Here is a 16,213-nt window from a genome sequence, read left to right as displayed (position 1 = left end):
TATATATATATCACGATTATATGTCACGATATCAAGTATACATACAAAATCGATCAAGCATGTGCGTGTCACACTTGAACAATCTTTCGTTTAATTGTGTCACTCATTCATATGAATATAATTGGGAAAAGATCGCGCGTTAAGATAAATAATTACTTGTCATTTTAACTCATGATTCATTCATTCGCGATATATCCAATACACGTTTACTATGCACAGAAAAATCCAATTAGTCGCAGCATAATGCAAACATTGTAACATATGCATTTCCGCGCCATGCGTAAAACCAACCATAGTAAGCAAACACACGCGCGTGTACACATATACAAATATATCATAACCATTACGTTACCTTAATTGAGGTACTGCAACGATCGTTTGGCATTCCATTTCGCACTCCCGATGCGTGATTACCGTGCGCTTTATATCGTCCGTAAAATAAATATATAGTAACATGAAGTATTGCAGAAATCACTTCATTAAAATCGCCGAACCGATCGAATGTTACAGCGGGATATTTATATACAAAAATGGTAATATATCTCGCGCATATTTATCAATATAACAAAAAACAATTTCATAGTTACAGAAACGTTTCCAGATCATACTAGTTGCGCATTCAGTAAAAAACAATGCTAGACTACCAATAATTTGGAACTTCTGCTGAATGTTTTTTTTCACATGTGTGATACATATACATGTTCCATATATATTCGATTATTAAATAAATTCAAATTATCTACACAAAAGAAACGTTACTTCTTATCGGTATTAGAGAGACAACAAGGATTAAAATAACACACAAATATTGAGACATATGTATATAAATATTTATGTGTATATGTATATACATAATTCAGTACAATTTATATTTATAATGTCTATTTAATGATACATCAAAATTTGTTACGTTTCCGGTATATTTTTATATTCGCTGGACATTTTGTCATTTTTCAATTGCAGTTTCCCAAGCAGGGAAGGGAAGACAAAATAGCCAATAATTAATTTAACGATATTTTGATGATTTTCATTTTATTTGAGAAAAAAATTCAGCTATTGCTTTAAATAAACGAATGTAGACCATTGCAGAAAAAAAATCAAGAAATTGCGAGCAAAAGATGAATTTTCCGGAAAACGCAATTCTTCTGATCAAATACATTTTTTTAGCAGCTGTTTTTTTTTCGTTAAAATTTCCAACGAGTGCAGAATTTTTATCTCTTCTATTTAAAGACGCATTTCTATTTAAAGTTTGAGATGAATTGTCAGCGTTTTTTCGCGGAATTTGATAATTGACCGAAGTTGGCATTTAACCAACAATAAACATTCCGTTCAAAAATAGATGCTGCTGCATTAAAAACAAATATTTATCGATTTAGAATAAAGATATGATGCATAAACAATGATAATCTCTTTTTATTATAATTTGTCAAATATAGAATAATGATTAAATTTTATATAAGCTTATGGGAAGGACATATATAACATCTTCTAAAATTTTAAATAACAAAAAAAATGAACGGAAATAAGTGCTGTTAATATAATAATAGGAACAGCATCTATTTTTGTGATGTATATATACATTTAAAGTATTTTAAACATTTAAATAGACATTTGAGTGCGATAATTTATATTTTTATTAAATTTGTATTTCGATTAAAAATGGTAATTCAAAATAAAATTTAAAAAAAAACTCACGATTTATATTTCGAGTGTATTTTAAGTCTCTCATGAATTATAAGTTCGTATAAAATACAACGATCATTATCCAAATTGTATGTCCGCGCAAATTTTATATAATTATGCTTGATTCCTACCTTCTCGGCAAACACTCTCAGACAACCGCGTTTAGATTAAGATCCTTTTGTCGATCTCTTTGGATCTGCAGATGATTCTCGTTTACTGAGTCCTGTTTCTGAAACAATAAGATGTAATATCAAATGGTTACTGTATACTAATATATTAACATTTGTTAAAATATCTCTCGAAAACTTTTATACGGGAAACCATTTTATTTTCAGTTATATCACAAATTTTATATCTCTTTATAAATTAATCACCATTGACAATGGCAGCCACATCATCCGCATCCAATGTCTCATACTGTAATAACGCTTCTGCTAGCTGTTTATGTTCCTTTGCATGCGTTTTCAAAATTGATTTTGCACGTTCATATGATTCCTGTAAGAAGATGTGAACTACAAATTAGAGTAAGTTATAAATAGGAAGAATTATATAACACCTATAATTTTCTCTTATTGTCTTAATAAAGTAATTAATAAATGAGAGATTCATCATATTAAAAAAAAATTTTTTTATATAAATTGAAAAATGAATTGTAATCAAATTTTTATATTTAATACAAAATTAAATTTACCTGTAAAATCCGCTTTACTTCATTGTCAATGAGCTCATTCGTGCTTGGAGCATATGTATTGTTATTACCAAAAAGCTTCTTATTCTCTATTATTGACCTAAATCCCACTTTTTCTGACATTCCATAATTTTTTACCATCATCTCTGCTATCTTTGTCGCCTCCTGCAAAAGAAAAGGTTTAGATCTACATGTCTCTGTGTTTTTAGCTTAATTTATAATATTCCTTGGGAGGAAGGGGGAAAATTTCTATTTCTTTAAACAAAAATAAATAAAAATTTCTACGAAATTTTTAAGAATTAAGGATATAATTGTACCACTAAATCGGAAGAAGCTCCAGTCGTCACTTTTTCTGGACCAAATGTCAACTCCTCTGCAGCTCTACCACCCATCATGGAATCCATATTAGCTAACAATTGTGACTTTGTAACATGATAAACATCCTTCTCATGCATATAAGAAGTCTGAAAATATGTAGTTTGTAAGTTAAAAGTTATAGAATTGAAAATACAACTTAATATAAAAAAATCTAAACTTATTATGTACATAAGATTATGAATAATTTCAACCATTATTGACAACACTGAAAAGAGATTTCTGTAGACTAATAAGTAATAATAAAAATAAAAATAATTATAATAATTGACAAGGTAATTAATTACATACATGACCTAACGATGGTCCTCGTGGGACAATAGTAACTTTATGAAGTGGTGTGGCATCTTTTGTGTAAAATGCTACTAGAGCATGTCCAGCTTCATGATATGCTGTAATACGATTGACTTCCTCATCACGTAACTTTAACTTGCCTTCAGGACCCATCAATACTTTGTCCCTAGCATACTCCAAATGTTTCATGGTGACGCAATCCGCCTCATCAATCGCTGCGCGTAGTGCAGCTTGATTTATCTGCATAATATTTTGCACAATTTTTTCTTAATATTTTTAGATTACATTATAAAAATTGATTGCAAATCCTTTATAGTAACAAATCCATATATTACTATGAAACGATATTTCTTACCATGTTTTCAAGATCAGCTCCGGTGAATCCAGTAGTACAACGTGCCAGATAAACTGTATCAACTTCATGTGTCAATATTCTAGATAAGTAGAGGTCTAATATCTCCTTACGACCAAAATAATCAGGTTTATTAATATAAATCTCAACATCGAAACGGCCTGGACGCATTAACGCTTTGTCGAGATCCTTGCGTCTATTTGTAGCACCAAGAACTATGACACCTTCATTTTGGCGAAAGCTTAAAAAAGGGATCAAATATTTTTTTTTAATTAAATAGTTTTAAATTAAATTTGCGAGTTTGGAGATACTTCGGACATATCGTTAATAGCGTATTATTTTTTAAAAAGGCTGAACTCCAAAAACTATGTTATGAAACTACATTCGATTTCAACTAATTCATAAACTCACCCATCCATTTCGGAAAGTAATTGATTAATTGTCTGATTCGCATAAGGATGGAGAACCGAGTTTGTTCTTTTTGCACCTACGGAATCAATCTCATCAATAAACACTACACATGGTGCTTTTTCTTTCGCTGCCCCTGCAACGTCATATAAAAGACACGATTTCGATTATTTTAACACCACAATTTAATGAATGTTACTTTTTTTCTTTGTAGAATTAATATTCTGGTCCACTTGGTTCTTACTCACGGAATAAATCTCTGACGCGCCGAGCACCCTGGCCAACTAAGATTTCGTCAAATTCAGGACCTGCCACATGGAAGAACGGTACACCAGCTTCTCCAGCGACTGCGCGCGCTAATAATGTCTTTCCTGTCCCGGGTGGACCGACCAACAGGACACCCTTCGGCAACTTTCCGCCAAGAGCAGAAAATTTGTCGGGATTTTTCAAGAATTCCACTACATTCAAAAGCTCTTGCTTTGCCTCATCCACCTGTAAATTTTACAAATATTCAAAAAATTTAAATACGAATTTATATAAATCAGTTTTAAATAAAAATTGGATTGAATTAAATTAACATTGTAATTGTAGAAGTAGATATTTTCGAAAGAATTTCGTGCTTACCCCTTTGACGTCATTGAAAGTAACATGGATGTCCTCGGGATCGATTTCAATTCTATGGCTCATAGGAAGCTTGAATATTCCTCCTCCTGGATAACTAACTACATAATGTATGAAACATAGTCAATAAAAAGAGAAACTTTGAAAAGTAGTCGATTTCTATACATACGATAAAGCCAAATTATGAGGATAACTAGGAACACAGAAACAGCTATCATATTTAGCACGATTTTGAATAACATTGTTCGTCCTCGCATCTGCCGTTGCAATCCAGATTCATATCCTTCTACAAAAGCCATTTTTATTCTCTTCTGCTCGTCTGCTGTTACATCAGTATTGTTGAAGATCTGTTTTATTTTTTCAAAGTCCGAACTTCTTGGTTCATGTACCGAGCTCTATAACAGTAAAAGAAAGATTAGAAAATATAGCAAATAAGATGGTTTATATTACTCTGTGCTTTTGTAATCACATTTTGATAAATTAAAGCATTATCAGTCATTAGATCAGATTATTTAAGCAAAATATATCGTACCACATGAAGATTAGAAGAGAGGCCAAGCCATTTTTTTATTCTGCTCATGAATGTTGGATTTTGCTCAAGTTCCAATTTTATACTACGCTGAGACTTGAACGTACGAATTGGTATATGATTTTGTAGCGCTTTGGCATACCATGTGTGTAACAGTCTACAATGCTGTTTTGATGCTAGATGTATGACAGGTAGAATAATGGGCTCTGTAATTGAGGAGTATGGGAAGCCCCGTTTGTTGTCGGCAAAACTTAGGCCAGATAAATAAGACACTTTCCACTTATTATTCTCTTCCAACGATCTCCTAAATACACTGATAGCTAGATCATCTAACATTACATACACCTTATTGTTCTTCATTGTTAATGCACTTAAAGCATTTAAATTCATTTCCAGTAGCTCAGTACAATTTTTTGCCGCCTAAAACAAGTCAAAAGTTCCACTTGTATCTCTCACTTGAATCTCTCATATTATTAATTCTTAATATATGTTTTGGCTATACTTAAAACAAAATAGATGCTATAAGAATACCTCTTCAAGACTGTTCTGGCAAATTGCCATCTCCTCTGTATTCTTTTGTAGGGATTCATCCTGTTTCTTAGCTTGGACTGAATATAAAGTTGTTCTAGGAGTCACTGCCAATGATAACTGCGTTAAATGGTATAAAACCTAAGAATAAGATAAAAATATAGACACATTAAATCATTAGAGGAAGAGAGAATGTCTACATCATACGTTTCAACTTAAAAGAAAAACAAAATCCTTCTCCTTCTCCTCCTCTCTTATTCTTACTAAATTCTTAGTTTTTTAATCACTTTGCTCTTTTACAAAACAAATAAAATTCCAAGTAAATAATTAAAACTCCATTATATCAACATCGTGTTATTTTAATTATCATAAAAATGATAAATCTGAACAAATATGTCCTAATTGCAATGGACTTCTTGTCGATTTGTAATCTCGAAGAAGCACTTTCATGAGTCATAAAACAGATTAAGGATATAAATACATTTATCTAATTATTTAACAGAGACTAAAAAATATATGTGTACATTGCTCAAGGACAATTAAATAATATCTGCATAATATACAAAGGGCATACAAAGACATTATCAAACTGATGCAATTGTAGGAAATCGAGAGTGAAAAACAAACCTGATTGTGAGATTGAAGAGATAGCATAATCTCGAGTTTCTCAAGACGGAAAAATCGTGCGGATTTGCAGAAATTTGAGACGATCGAGGAAAGATTGTGAATGACGAAAAATTAAGCAATGACGGATCGCACGTAAAAACGATGGATCATGTGTCGATAGTTTGGATCGGTCCACGCAAGTGCTCCACCGCGAATTTGTCGCGGAAATTTTTTACAAGTATAGTCACGTGATTAATAATCACTTGGCAATTTATTTAAACATTAACTGATTTTTTTTAATACCGACTGTGTGTTTTGAATACGGAGCCAATTGATGGTTAGCCGTCAAAGGCACAAACTGATAATTTACTAGGCCCGCCGATACAGATCATTTCCATTTCGTCAACAACGTGATCTAAACGCCATCTTATAGCATAATACAAATTGTATTGTCCGAAATATAGGGGAATTTTCCAGCTTGTCCAATCATACTTGATGACCTATCGGCAGCTAATGCTCCATCTATATATTTTATATGTCTATGGAAAAATATCTCTGTCGGACAATCGGACATCACTATTTCTAGACAGTTGGTAACACTAATTGTGTTATCTCACGCGCAATCGAAGGACGAGGACAAACGTGCGGTGTGTCGTGTCACATTCGCATATTCGAACCTCAAAAAAAAAAGAAACCTCGCTCCTGTAATTCGTTCGAGTGAGCAACGTGAGTGAGTGACGTGACTTGGAGAAACCTCCTCGTAGGCTAGAGGATGGGTAATCATCATCAGGCATCGCGTTTGGTGCTCGCGATGTCAGCGAGCCTCCTCCTCCTCCTCCTCCTCCTGGCCACGCCGGGCCACGTAGCCGGCTCAGGGGTGTTACAGATTCGCGGTATACCGGTGGCAAAGAACTCGTTGTATCGCCCGGATCGAGACTTCGAGTGCCTGGATGGTAGCCGGTTAATACCGTTCACGTGGGTCAACGACGATTATTGCGACTGCGGGGACAGCAGCGATGAGCCCGGGACGGCGGCCTGTGCCAACGGCTCGTTCTACTGCGAGAATGCCGGACACAAGCCGGCCTATATACCGTCGTCATGGGTCAATGACGGCGTGTGCGACTGCTGCGACACGAGCGACGAATATGCTTCCAGGGCGCGCTGTGTAAACAATTGCAACGAATTGGGCCGGGAAGCCCGATTGGAGCAACAGAAGGCGGAGCAGTTGGCGCGAGATGGTAACAAGCTGCGCTTGGAGTTAGTGACAAGAGGCAAAACAATCAAGGCGGAGCATCAATCGCGTTTGGTGAAACTAAGAGCGGATTATGCGGAAACAGAATTAATGAAGAAGGAGAAGGAGATTTTAAAGACACAGGCAGAGGAACGGGAGAGCTTGGCATTGGAAAAGTACAAACCCGTCGAGCCGGAACAACAACCGGCAACAGAGGAGAGGCCTGGCGAGGAGGAAGAGGAATTAAATGTCTCCGAAGCGGAAGATTATTTTAAGATTCTGGATTCAGATTCTAGTGGTACAATAACAGTGGCAGAATTGCAAACCAGAGCTACGTTCGATAAAAATAGGGATGGGGCTGTGTCGGAAGAAGAAGCACTATATTTCCTCAATGATAAGAAGGAAGTCACTCCGCAAGAATTTGTAGATACTGCGTGGGCAAATATAAAACCTTTCTTAATGTTGGAGCAAGGTAGATAAGATTAAAGTTTGCTTTTTTTTTATAATCTATAACCTTTTTGCAATGTTATGCAATCTCATTATGTAATTACAGGTATGTTTAAAGCGGCAGAGAATAAAAAAGAAGCCGATGAACAACAACAGCCTTTGGATGATTCACATCATGAAAGAGAGGAAGAAGACGAAGAGGAAGAAACTACAGACACAGAAGAAGAGGAAACTACCCCTGAAGAGGAACAGGAGACTGAACCACAGGAACCAGAAGTCCAATATGACGAAGAAACGCAAGCACTCATTGATGAGGCCAATAGCGCTCGCGAACGTTTTCAGGAAACCGTGAAAGCCGTCAACGAGTTGCAGTCAGAAATTAGACAGCTGGAGGAAAAACTGGATCGCGATTACGGGCCAGAAGAAGAATTCGCGGCGCTCGATGGCGAGTGCTTCGAATACACTGACCTAGAATACATCTACAAACTGTGTTTATTCGGTAAAACGACACAGAGGTCCAAATCCGGCGGTAATGACGTCAATTTGGGTCATTGGTATGACTGGGTAGGAACGGGCGATAACAAGTACACCAAGATGAAGTACGATCAAGGTCTCACTTGCTGGAACGGTCCGGCGCGTTCCACTATTGTCACCATGTTGTGCGGAACAGAGAACAAGCTCATCTCGGTGACGGAACCGAGTCGTTGCGAGTACGCGATGGAATTCTCCACGCCGGCACTCTGCAATCCTAGTTCGGCAGACTCCGCGGACAAGCATGACGAACTGTGAAATTATTGCTCCGTTAGTAAAACAATAAAAGCGCGCGCACGTGGTCAGTCGCACGTACAATGTGAATCGTCAAGCACTTACGCTCTTCGCGGATTGCGAGACGTGTTACAAGGATCGAGAAAGCAACGTTGGACGAATCGTTTTGAAAATATTTCCACACTACAGTCGTAATTAGTAATGTAACTAGACATTTTTTTACTTTCTTCTTTATTTTAATAGATATTTTTTATTCGTCCTGAATTGGGATATAGTACACCACACATTTTTTTTCTATAACATAGTGAATATTACTGTAAGCATCTGGGTGACGAGAAAAAGTTTACAAAAGATTCTATTGTGTATAGTATTTTAGTATCAGTACTTTGTATAAACTCAACCAGATAAAATTGTAATATTAAAGACAAAACATATTGTCAACTCATAGAGTCCAGTCATGTATTGGGTTGATCAAAAAATCAATCGCCTTTTTTTATATCACTCTCACATACATTATTACAAATTATGAACCAGTCAAAATCAATATATGATGTATAAAAATAAACCCGATATATGTGTATATACATATATAACAAAATTTGTTATATATCTTATCTTTGGATTACGTTAATTTACACACACATTAATCAAAAATATGTTAATAAAAAAAAGAAAAAAGACGAAAAGAATTTTTTGGTAAATCTAATACAATACATGACGGATTTAAACGGTAATACTTAAATAATTTTTTTTTTATAGAAAAAGAAATATTGTAATTAGAGTATTTCTCTCCCCGTTTAAATGTGCCGCTGTGTATACGAACTACAACGTTACGATCGCGATCAATTATCCATCCTTGCATCCGAAGAGTCCGTTGACTCAGTATTGAACGAAGAGTGTTGGTTAGTGATAACTGCAAGGTAATTTATTCTCAAACCTTATCTCCGTGGCACCGATAATGAAATCATTACTATGCGCAAAGCTGTTGTATTAAAAATGACTGTTACATTCCTCTTTTTGTACACAAAGAAGTTTCTATGTGATCTAAAAATAAAATTGAGATCACGGCTAAATGCCAGGTCCGACGAAACATATACTTTATACCAAACTTGTACGTATATCTCGAAACGATAACAGAAAAAATAATTATGTACCGTTTCCGGGATTCGATTAGTCACATATGCGTACAGACTATGTTCAGCATTTAAGTCGGATATTTGTAATTTTTTAACTATGCGCGATACTATGGGGTATATTATATAATAAAGAGAGAAAAAGGTTCTGTTGTAACTGTAATTTGTGATGGCAGCTTTATTTACATCAATGAAAAGAGATTTGTTCTGTGTAAATGCGTGTATATGCATATGTATGTCTGCGTGTAGAATTCCTCTTGTTATTCCTTGTACATTATTACATAATATTACAATGAGACTTGATAGTTAAATCCAGTTTTTTTTTTTCTCGTTACTCTATGAAACGAGGTCTTTCGGGATCCGAAAAAACGCACATTTATCATCTAAATAATTAAAGAAGGGTAAAAGAAGTATGACGGTATAACATTTCTGCGTTCTCTATCATCGACGATACTTTGATTTAGTTTCTTCGATAAGTTCGGTAAGGCACTTGAAAGGCTACAAAAATCATTTTTTTCTTGTGAAATTCGGCGATTATAAGATGATATGCACTATACAACGCTTTTCTGGATCATCGGAAAAAAACGAGAGGTTCGGGGTAATCACGTGCTTCAACTATTGACAAAATATCGCACAATTTCTTCTCTTTATACATTATTTCTCCTTTCAACAATCTTTTAGAGGCATTTAAAATTAAATTGAGACCATCACTCTTAATATCACCTAGTGACATTTCATCGGCCAAAAGAATTGTAGGCCTATTTTAACGTAATTATACGTTTTATAGACAACCCGTAGGCAATTTGTATAAGAGAGTAATATACTTTTATATAGAATAAACATCAGTTTTCCAGCATCGAAAAAATACAATTGCACACACGTAACATTTCTTAGACTATCGTTATACCCCGCGGCTTTACTACAATTATCAACGTTAATATACGGAGTGCATCATAATTAAAGCTCACGAAGCGTTATTTCTTAATGAAAAATGAGTCGAACAATTCTTCTTTTTTTTCTTTTTTTTTTTTTTGCAATGCTTAATGGACGAGTTATTAAACAAAATCATCTAATCAACACCGTTTTTTGAACGGGTATACTTCGTAAACCATGTGCCGGATTGAATGTAGCCATGTACACTACTCGATGCACGCCTCACAAACATATGTCCGCTTAAAAAATGTCGCTGATTTTTTATGATTGTTGAAATTGTTTGGTAATGATTTAGTGACTTTTATTTAATAATTTCTCTTTCGTTAAGCATCGCAGAAAAAAAAATAATTCAGGACTTTTCAATTTATTTCTCATTCAGGAATAGCGCTAATTCTTGGGCGTGAAATATGATACATCCTATATACTATATATATAGTGTGATACATTTATATATATTTTTTTATCTTCAAGATAATTAAAATGATAACACATATATTTTTTTCATATTTACACGATATGAGATAATACACGATATTTATAAATGCGTCGCATACCGAGAATCATCTGCTAAACTATTGTACAATTATCTGCGAGTAAACGCTAAAGCTTTTTACGAGAATGTACATGCATTCGCGAATACGTTCCTCTGTGATGAGCATTGATGCACGATCAAATATAATCTCAATAAAGTATTAACTTTTAATTAACGTTTTAGAAAAACACGTTCGAGAATTGAGAAAATTGCCGCCGGGCTGATATTTTTGTTCCCCAAATGCATCGACGACGAAGCAGAGCCGGATATTATTGACTTGAACTGAACGCTATTTTGATTTTTGAAGAGTTACAGATTCCACGATGTTACATTACGTTTATAGTTACACAAATTAACGTATAAAACATGCAAATTATTTAGATATAATTTAAATATCAAGTATTCATTGATACTTCAAAAATTTATCTTCTCTATAAATCAGTATTTAGAATATTTTAATTTATTATTTTTATACATGTAATTACGCTCATCGAGCGAACCTATCTTTCATTATTTTTTTATTTCAATTCCATAGCTCTGCGAATATAATCAAACTTCTCTGCGAAAAATAATTATCCGCAATCGAATTTTTGATTTCCTTTTGTATCAACTTCTTTGTGATCCAAATAGTCGCACTAGGATGCATTCCACTAGGATGTACTCTACAACAATATGTATATATTTACCAAGCACTAAACGAGATCGTTTATCTCTTCTCAGGTTTCCCGTGTCTTTGCATTAAATTTTGACCACCTTCAAAGTGGTCCGCTAATCGAAAAAGGAATTGCGAGAACGATTTCACATCGTTCTATCATCGCGCGTTCATTTCCCGAGTTTCTCGAACATGATCAGCTTTTCCTTAAAACTTTTGGTATCAGTTGACACTTCCGATATGTTTCCGTTGAGCATGTTCTGCAGATCCTCATCGTTTTTGCTGCTCACTAACAAATTATCGAACAGCATCTTCGTGTCCTCCTGCTTTGCTACGGGTGACGATGGTTGTGATGTACTCATTTGTTGCCTTTTCTTCGGATACATGACGGAACCGCGTTGATTGTTACCGTTATCGGCCATCCTGGTCATTATCGTAATAGCTAATAACTGTTGAATACCCAAGTTTTCCTTGGATACCGGCTCGGAGGATTGGCGCCAATAGTATTTGTTATCGGCAGAAATAAGCGACTTGGAATCCTCAGTGTCATCTCCCATCGATGCTTGATCGGAATCGGTCACTGCCACGTTTCTGCTAGACCAAGAATCCTGAAAGAGATTATCAAATATATTTTTTTGTTATTTAAGAAACACTATTAGGAAAGAAGAATAATATATACAAAAGTTATATATATATAATCTAGTCAATTAATATATGTATATAACTCTTTCTATAAGATAAATTAGCATCTCTCGATTTACATAAATTTCCATTTTAGTATCCTGTAAAGTCTGATAAAAAATGACGTAATTTCTTCTCAGATAGAATACAATACATATTTTTATAGTTTATATTATATTTACATATCTTACATTTTTTTCACGCTTGTCCACCACGCTATCCGTTATCTCCTCGTCTTTTCTATCCTGTTCCAAGTCCTTCTCGAGACTGTCCAGCGTCTCGGTACTCTCCGACGACTTATTTCTCCTTTCTGAGTCCAGAGTATCCGTACTACCCAATTCCGAGCTCTCGGAAGACTTTTGAAGCCTTGACGGTTTTCTAGAAGGTGTTGGTCGCCTCTCTCTCTCGTGATCGTCTCCAGAAACTATCATGTCCACTATGCTGGTCTTGGGCGTTCTTCTGACTCTCCTATTCTCCAGCCTATCCTCCCCATCTAGATTGTCTGAGCTCTCTGAGGACATCCTCTTGGTCCGTCTGCCACCCGCTTTCGGTGCATCATCCTCCAGCAGCACTTCTACGTCGACGTCATCCTTCATGTCGCTCATGTCGATCCTCTCGAAGCTCTCGGACGATTTGGAAATGCTCTTCGACAGTCTTCGACTGCGCGACAGATTAATATCGGACACGCTACTCCTCTTTTGCAGTTCCTGGCCGATCTCTGCTTCAACGCAGCCGCTTTGCTCGAGCATGTCAAAGTTCTCCGACGATTTAGAGATTACCTTCGAGCTCTTGCGCGCTCGAAAATCAAAACTGTTCCGTCGTCGCTCGATCGAATCGTCGCTTACCAACGGTTCGATTGCCTCTAGACTGTCTGACGACTTGGAGACGCGATCGGTGGATTTTGAGATCGGATTTAGCAACGGTCGCCTGACCGAGGCTACCGGCTTCGCAATTTCGTCATACTCCACGAGTTTGTCGAAGGCCTCATCGGTGGATTTGGAGAACCAACAACCGGGAGCTGAGTCCAAGCTGTCTGGCGATTTGGATAACCGATTCGACGAAGATCTCCTGCGCGGCAGTTTTGCCTCCAGCTCCTCGAATACATCGGAGCCCTTAGATATTCGGTTTGATGGTTTCCTAGTGATCCATTTGATCTCTGGCTGCTGCTGTTCCTCGGTGGCGGCGGTGGCCATTTCCGCGCTGCTCTGTGAAACCGTCGTGACGTCTAGGCTGTCTGGCGACAACGAGGTCGCACTCGTCTTCCTCGGCAGCCTCGACTCTAACTCCTCGAAGATGTCAGAATTGCGGGACAATCGGCTCGACGACTTTCTGATCACGCCAACAGTTTTGGATGGTGGTTCGGTCGGTGACAAACTACTATTGCTAATCGTCGGTTGAGATAGTTGTTGTTCCTGTTTTTGTTGCTCCCGTTTTTGTTGTTCCAAACTGTCTAGAGTATCCTCGACAATGGTCGGTGGTATCGACGGCGAGTTGGAAAGGCCGACATCGGATGGTGTCGTCGTTGATACTGTACGACGTGGCGGACGTCGGTTCTTTGGACGCACGGAAATCCTATGATGTGCCGCCGTATGATTCAAGCTCGCGCTTTCCAATTGTGCTGTTAGAAGCAAAGAAGAAAATTGCATTCGCTCAGATTAGTAATAATATATCAATAACAAATTATAAATAATATGCAAAGTAAAGATTAGTAAAAAACAAATTATTTCGTAACTTTTAGAACAATTGAACATTAGGAAATGGATTTCAATCCTGGATATCATTTTTGTAAGAGAAATATATTTAGAAATATTAATTCTTTTTTTTTTTTTGCAAACTTGAATTATAATGAAATAACTAAACATACAAAATTGTAAATCGCGAATGGTTGTGTAATTTGAAGTGTTGTGAAGCAATGATACCGTGCAAATAACGTTCTATGAAACTTACGTAAATCTTCCTTGGCCACCAGAACAGTTCGATCGACCGTATCTTTCGTTGATCTCGTAATCTGCGTAAAAAAATCGCTTTTATTATCTAATCGGTCTGATTGCGTTTATTATGTATCATGCAATGCCAACGAATCTTAATCTTTTTAAATTCTTATAGAACAATACGTATATGTATGTTTAACGACCAATGCATAATTTAAACAATTAATATAACAAACACGATTAATGAATATAAAAAATAAAATTTGATATTTTATTCGAGCTAAAAATCCAACAGTATCTAGACTTTTATTTGAGGATAATGTGCCTATGCTAATATGTATACTCATCAGCATATGTGTACTCATCTCTATTATCTCAAAAATTTTGATTTTAATTTGCACACACACACGCCACTTGTTTTGTCAAATCATATTCCACTAATATCGAGAAGTATCTACTTGAACTTGCTTTAGTCTAGTTAATTTTTTATCGATATATATACTGATTACTTTGATGATTTTTCAAAGAGATATCGAGAGACACGTTCCTTCCAACTCTCTCTCTCTCTCTCTCTCTCTTTCTCTCACCCGTAGAAACTTCATCATTTTTTATTTATTCGATTTATTGATCGATCTATCTCATACGCGATGAAATAGAGACTTAGCGCGCGATGCGGTGTAACGTAATTCCAGACGCCGTTACCGGCGTTATTCTCGACGGCCGGGTAGAGAGAAAGAGCGAGGCACGTCACCCGGTCGTTCCCTAACGGTATTGACCACCGTGCGAGAGTCGAGCCGCGGCCACTTAACCGCGATCGGCTTCGGAAACCGGTCGCAGGTGCGTCGCCGCTTGCTTTCGGCCCCGAACGCGAGAACTATTGCGCGAGGGGAAAAAGTATGTATATAAATCTTATTTTATATATAATTTTAATTATTTTTAATATTATATTATATAAATAACCATCACAAACAACAATTAATAATTAAATTATAAAAAAAGCTTACTTTTTAATTCTTTATGAAAAATCTTTTGAAAAATCTCACATTATCTTATTTCTTGAAAATGTAAAATAGAAATTAATCTGACAAACATGTAATTATCAATTAATTTTTTTTTATAATTGTAACATATATATATAATATTTGACATTCAGAAAATTATGGGGATCGCGCTCGCGCTGATATTGATGGATCGATTACCTCGACCATGTCCTCGGCGCGAGTCTGTTCCTTTGAAATCATGTGTTCCTTCGTAGCTCGAGGAATTCTGGCGTTCGTCGCCGTATCTGGCTTCTTCGATCTGACACAATCTTCAATTTTGTACAATGGTCTGATCGAAACTCCTGATGCGTCCGCGATCTTGTCCTTGGGCAGATAGATCGTACACACAGATCGATTATATAATTGTTATATTGATTGTGCGTAATAATTATGCCGCATGAAAAAAATACGTGCTTATCGCGATTCTCGCGATAGAGATCTCGCTATTTATCATTCGATCGATTACCTCGATCGTGCAGGAGTCGATTCGAGTGATATGCTCTCTCTTGATGATCCGTTGACCTGTCGGAAGGATCTTCGTCAATACTGGCATCGTCGTCGATCTCGTTCGGCTATCATCCTTGGTAAGGGTCGTATCCTTTTTAAAGGATCCGATAGTCACTATCGACCGACACTCCAACTTGCCCTTGAGTTTTTATATATCTCAGATTAAACATTATCCGCGTTTTCATATGTGTACACGATCGATTGATCATGTGTCTTCGTTCCCGTTCGATTTGGTTCGTCCGTCCTCTCTTAACCGGCACGTAATTGCACGGGCGAT

General features: G+C 36.3%; 3 protein-coding genes and 1 long non-coding RNA gene across 9 annotated transcripts in view; 2 read left to right on the top strand and 2 right to left on the bottom strand.

The window, feature by feature from the left end:
• LOC115235430 overlaps window positions 1-4,144 on the top strand; it is a 39,657-nt gene extending 35,513 nt beyond the window's left edge. The window contains exon 4 of the long non-coding RNA XR_003884024.1: window positions 4,015-4,144. This is a non-coding gene — a long non-coding RNA (uncharacterized LOC115235430). The remainder of the gene's footprint in view (window positions 1-4,014) is intronic.
• On the bottom strand, window positions 812-6,472 carry LOC115235425 (ATP-dependent zinc metalloprotease YME1 homolog). 3 transcript variants are annotated; one of them, XM_029807220.1, is made up of 13 exons: window positions 6,106-6,472; window positions 5,482-5,619; window positions 4,954-5,370; window positions 4,591-4,816; window positions 4,425-4,522; window positions 4,049-4,292; window positions 3,804-3,936; window positions 3,396-3,633; window positions 3,038-3,280; window positions 2,689-2,835; window positions 2,375-2,536; window positions 2,058-2,178; window positions 812-1,906 (listed from the first exon to the last, which is right to left on the bottom strand). In XM_029807220.1, the coding sequence occupies exons 1-13, from the start codon at window positions 6,130-6,132 to the stop codon at window positions 1,851-1,853; spliced, it is 2,250 nt and encodes a 749-aa protein (XP_029663080.1). In that variant the 5' UTR covers window positions 6,133-6,472; the 3' UTR covers window positions 812-1,850. The 3 variants fall into 3 exon arrangements, with proteins under 3 accessions (XP_029663080.1, XP_029663081.1, XP_029663079.1); XM_029807221.1 differs by having other exon boundaries at window positions 812-1,912; window positions 4,425-4,510; window positions 6,106-6,471; XM_029807219.1 differs by having other exon boundaries at window positions 812-1,912; window positions 6,106-6,470.
• Window positions 6,473-6,684: 212 nt separating this feature from the next.
• LOC115235426 (glucosidase 2 subunit beta) lies at window positions 6,685-9,971 on the top strand. Its single transcript, XM_029807222.1, has 2 exons — window positions 6,685-7,787; window positions 7,869-9,971. The coding sequence occupies exons 1-2, from the start codon at window positions 6,857-6,859 to the stop codon at window positions 8,549-8,551; spliced, it is 1,614 nt and encodes a 537-aa protein (XP_029663082.1). The 5' UTR covers window positions 6,685-6,856; the 3' UTR covers window positions 8,552-9,971.
• Window positions 9,972-10,679: 708 nt separating this feature from the next.
• The window catches only part of LOC115235424, a 67,387-nt gene continuing 61,853 nt past the window's right edge, over window positions 10,680-16,213 (bottom strand). For all 4 annotated transcript variants that reach the window (XM_029807216.1, XM_029807217.1, XM_029807215.1 and 1 more), the window contains 3 exons: window positions 14,406-14,466; window positions 12,650-14,076; window positions 10,680-12,385 (listed from right to left, as the gene is read on the bottom strand). In XM_029807216.1, coding sequence (XP_029663076.1) covers window positions 11,948-12,385; window positions 12,650-14,076; window positions 14,406-14,466 — 1,926 coding nt within the window. In that variant the 3' untranslated portion in view covers window positions 10,680-11,947. The remainder of the gene's footprint in view (window positions 12,386-12,649; window positions 14,077-14,405; window positions 14,467-16,213) is intronic.

Source organism: Formica exsecta, unplaced genomic scaffold, assembly GCF_003651465.1.
Source record: "Formica exsecta isolate Colony F162 unplaced genomic scaffold, ASM365146v1 scaffold222, whole genome shotgun sequence".
NCBI classification, from domain to species: Eukaryota; Metazoa; Arthropoda; class Insecta; order Hymenoptera; family Formicidae; genus Formica; species Formica exsecta.
This window is presented reverse-complemented; position numbering and strand designations above follow the sequence as displayed.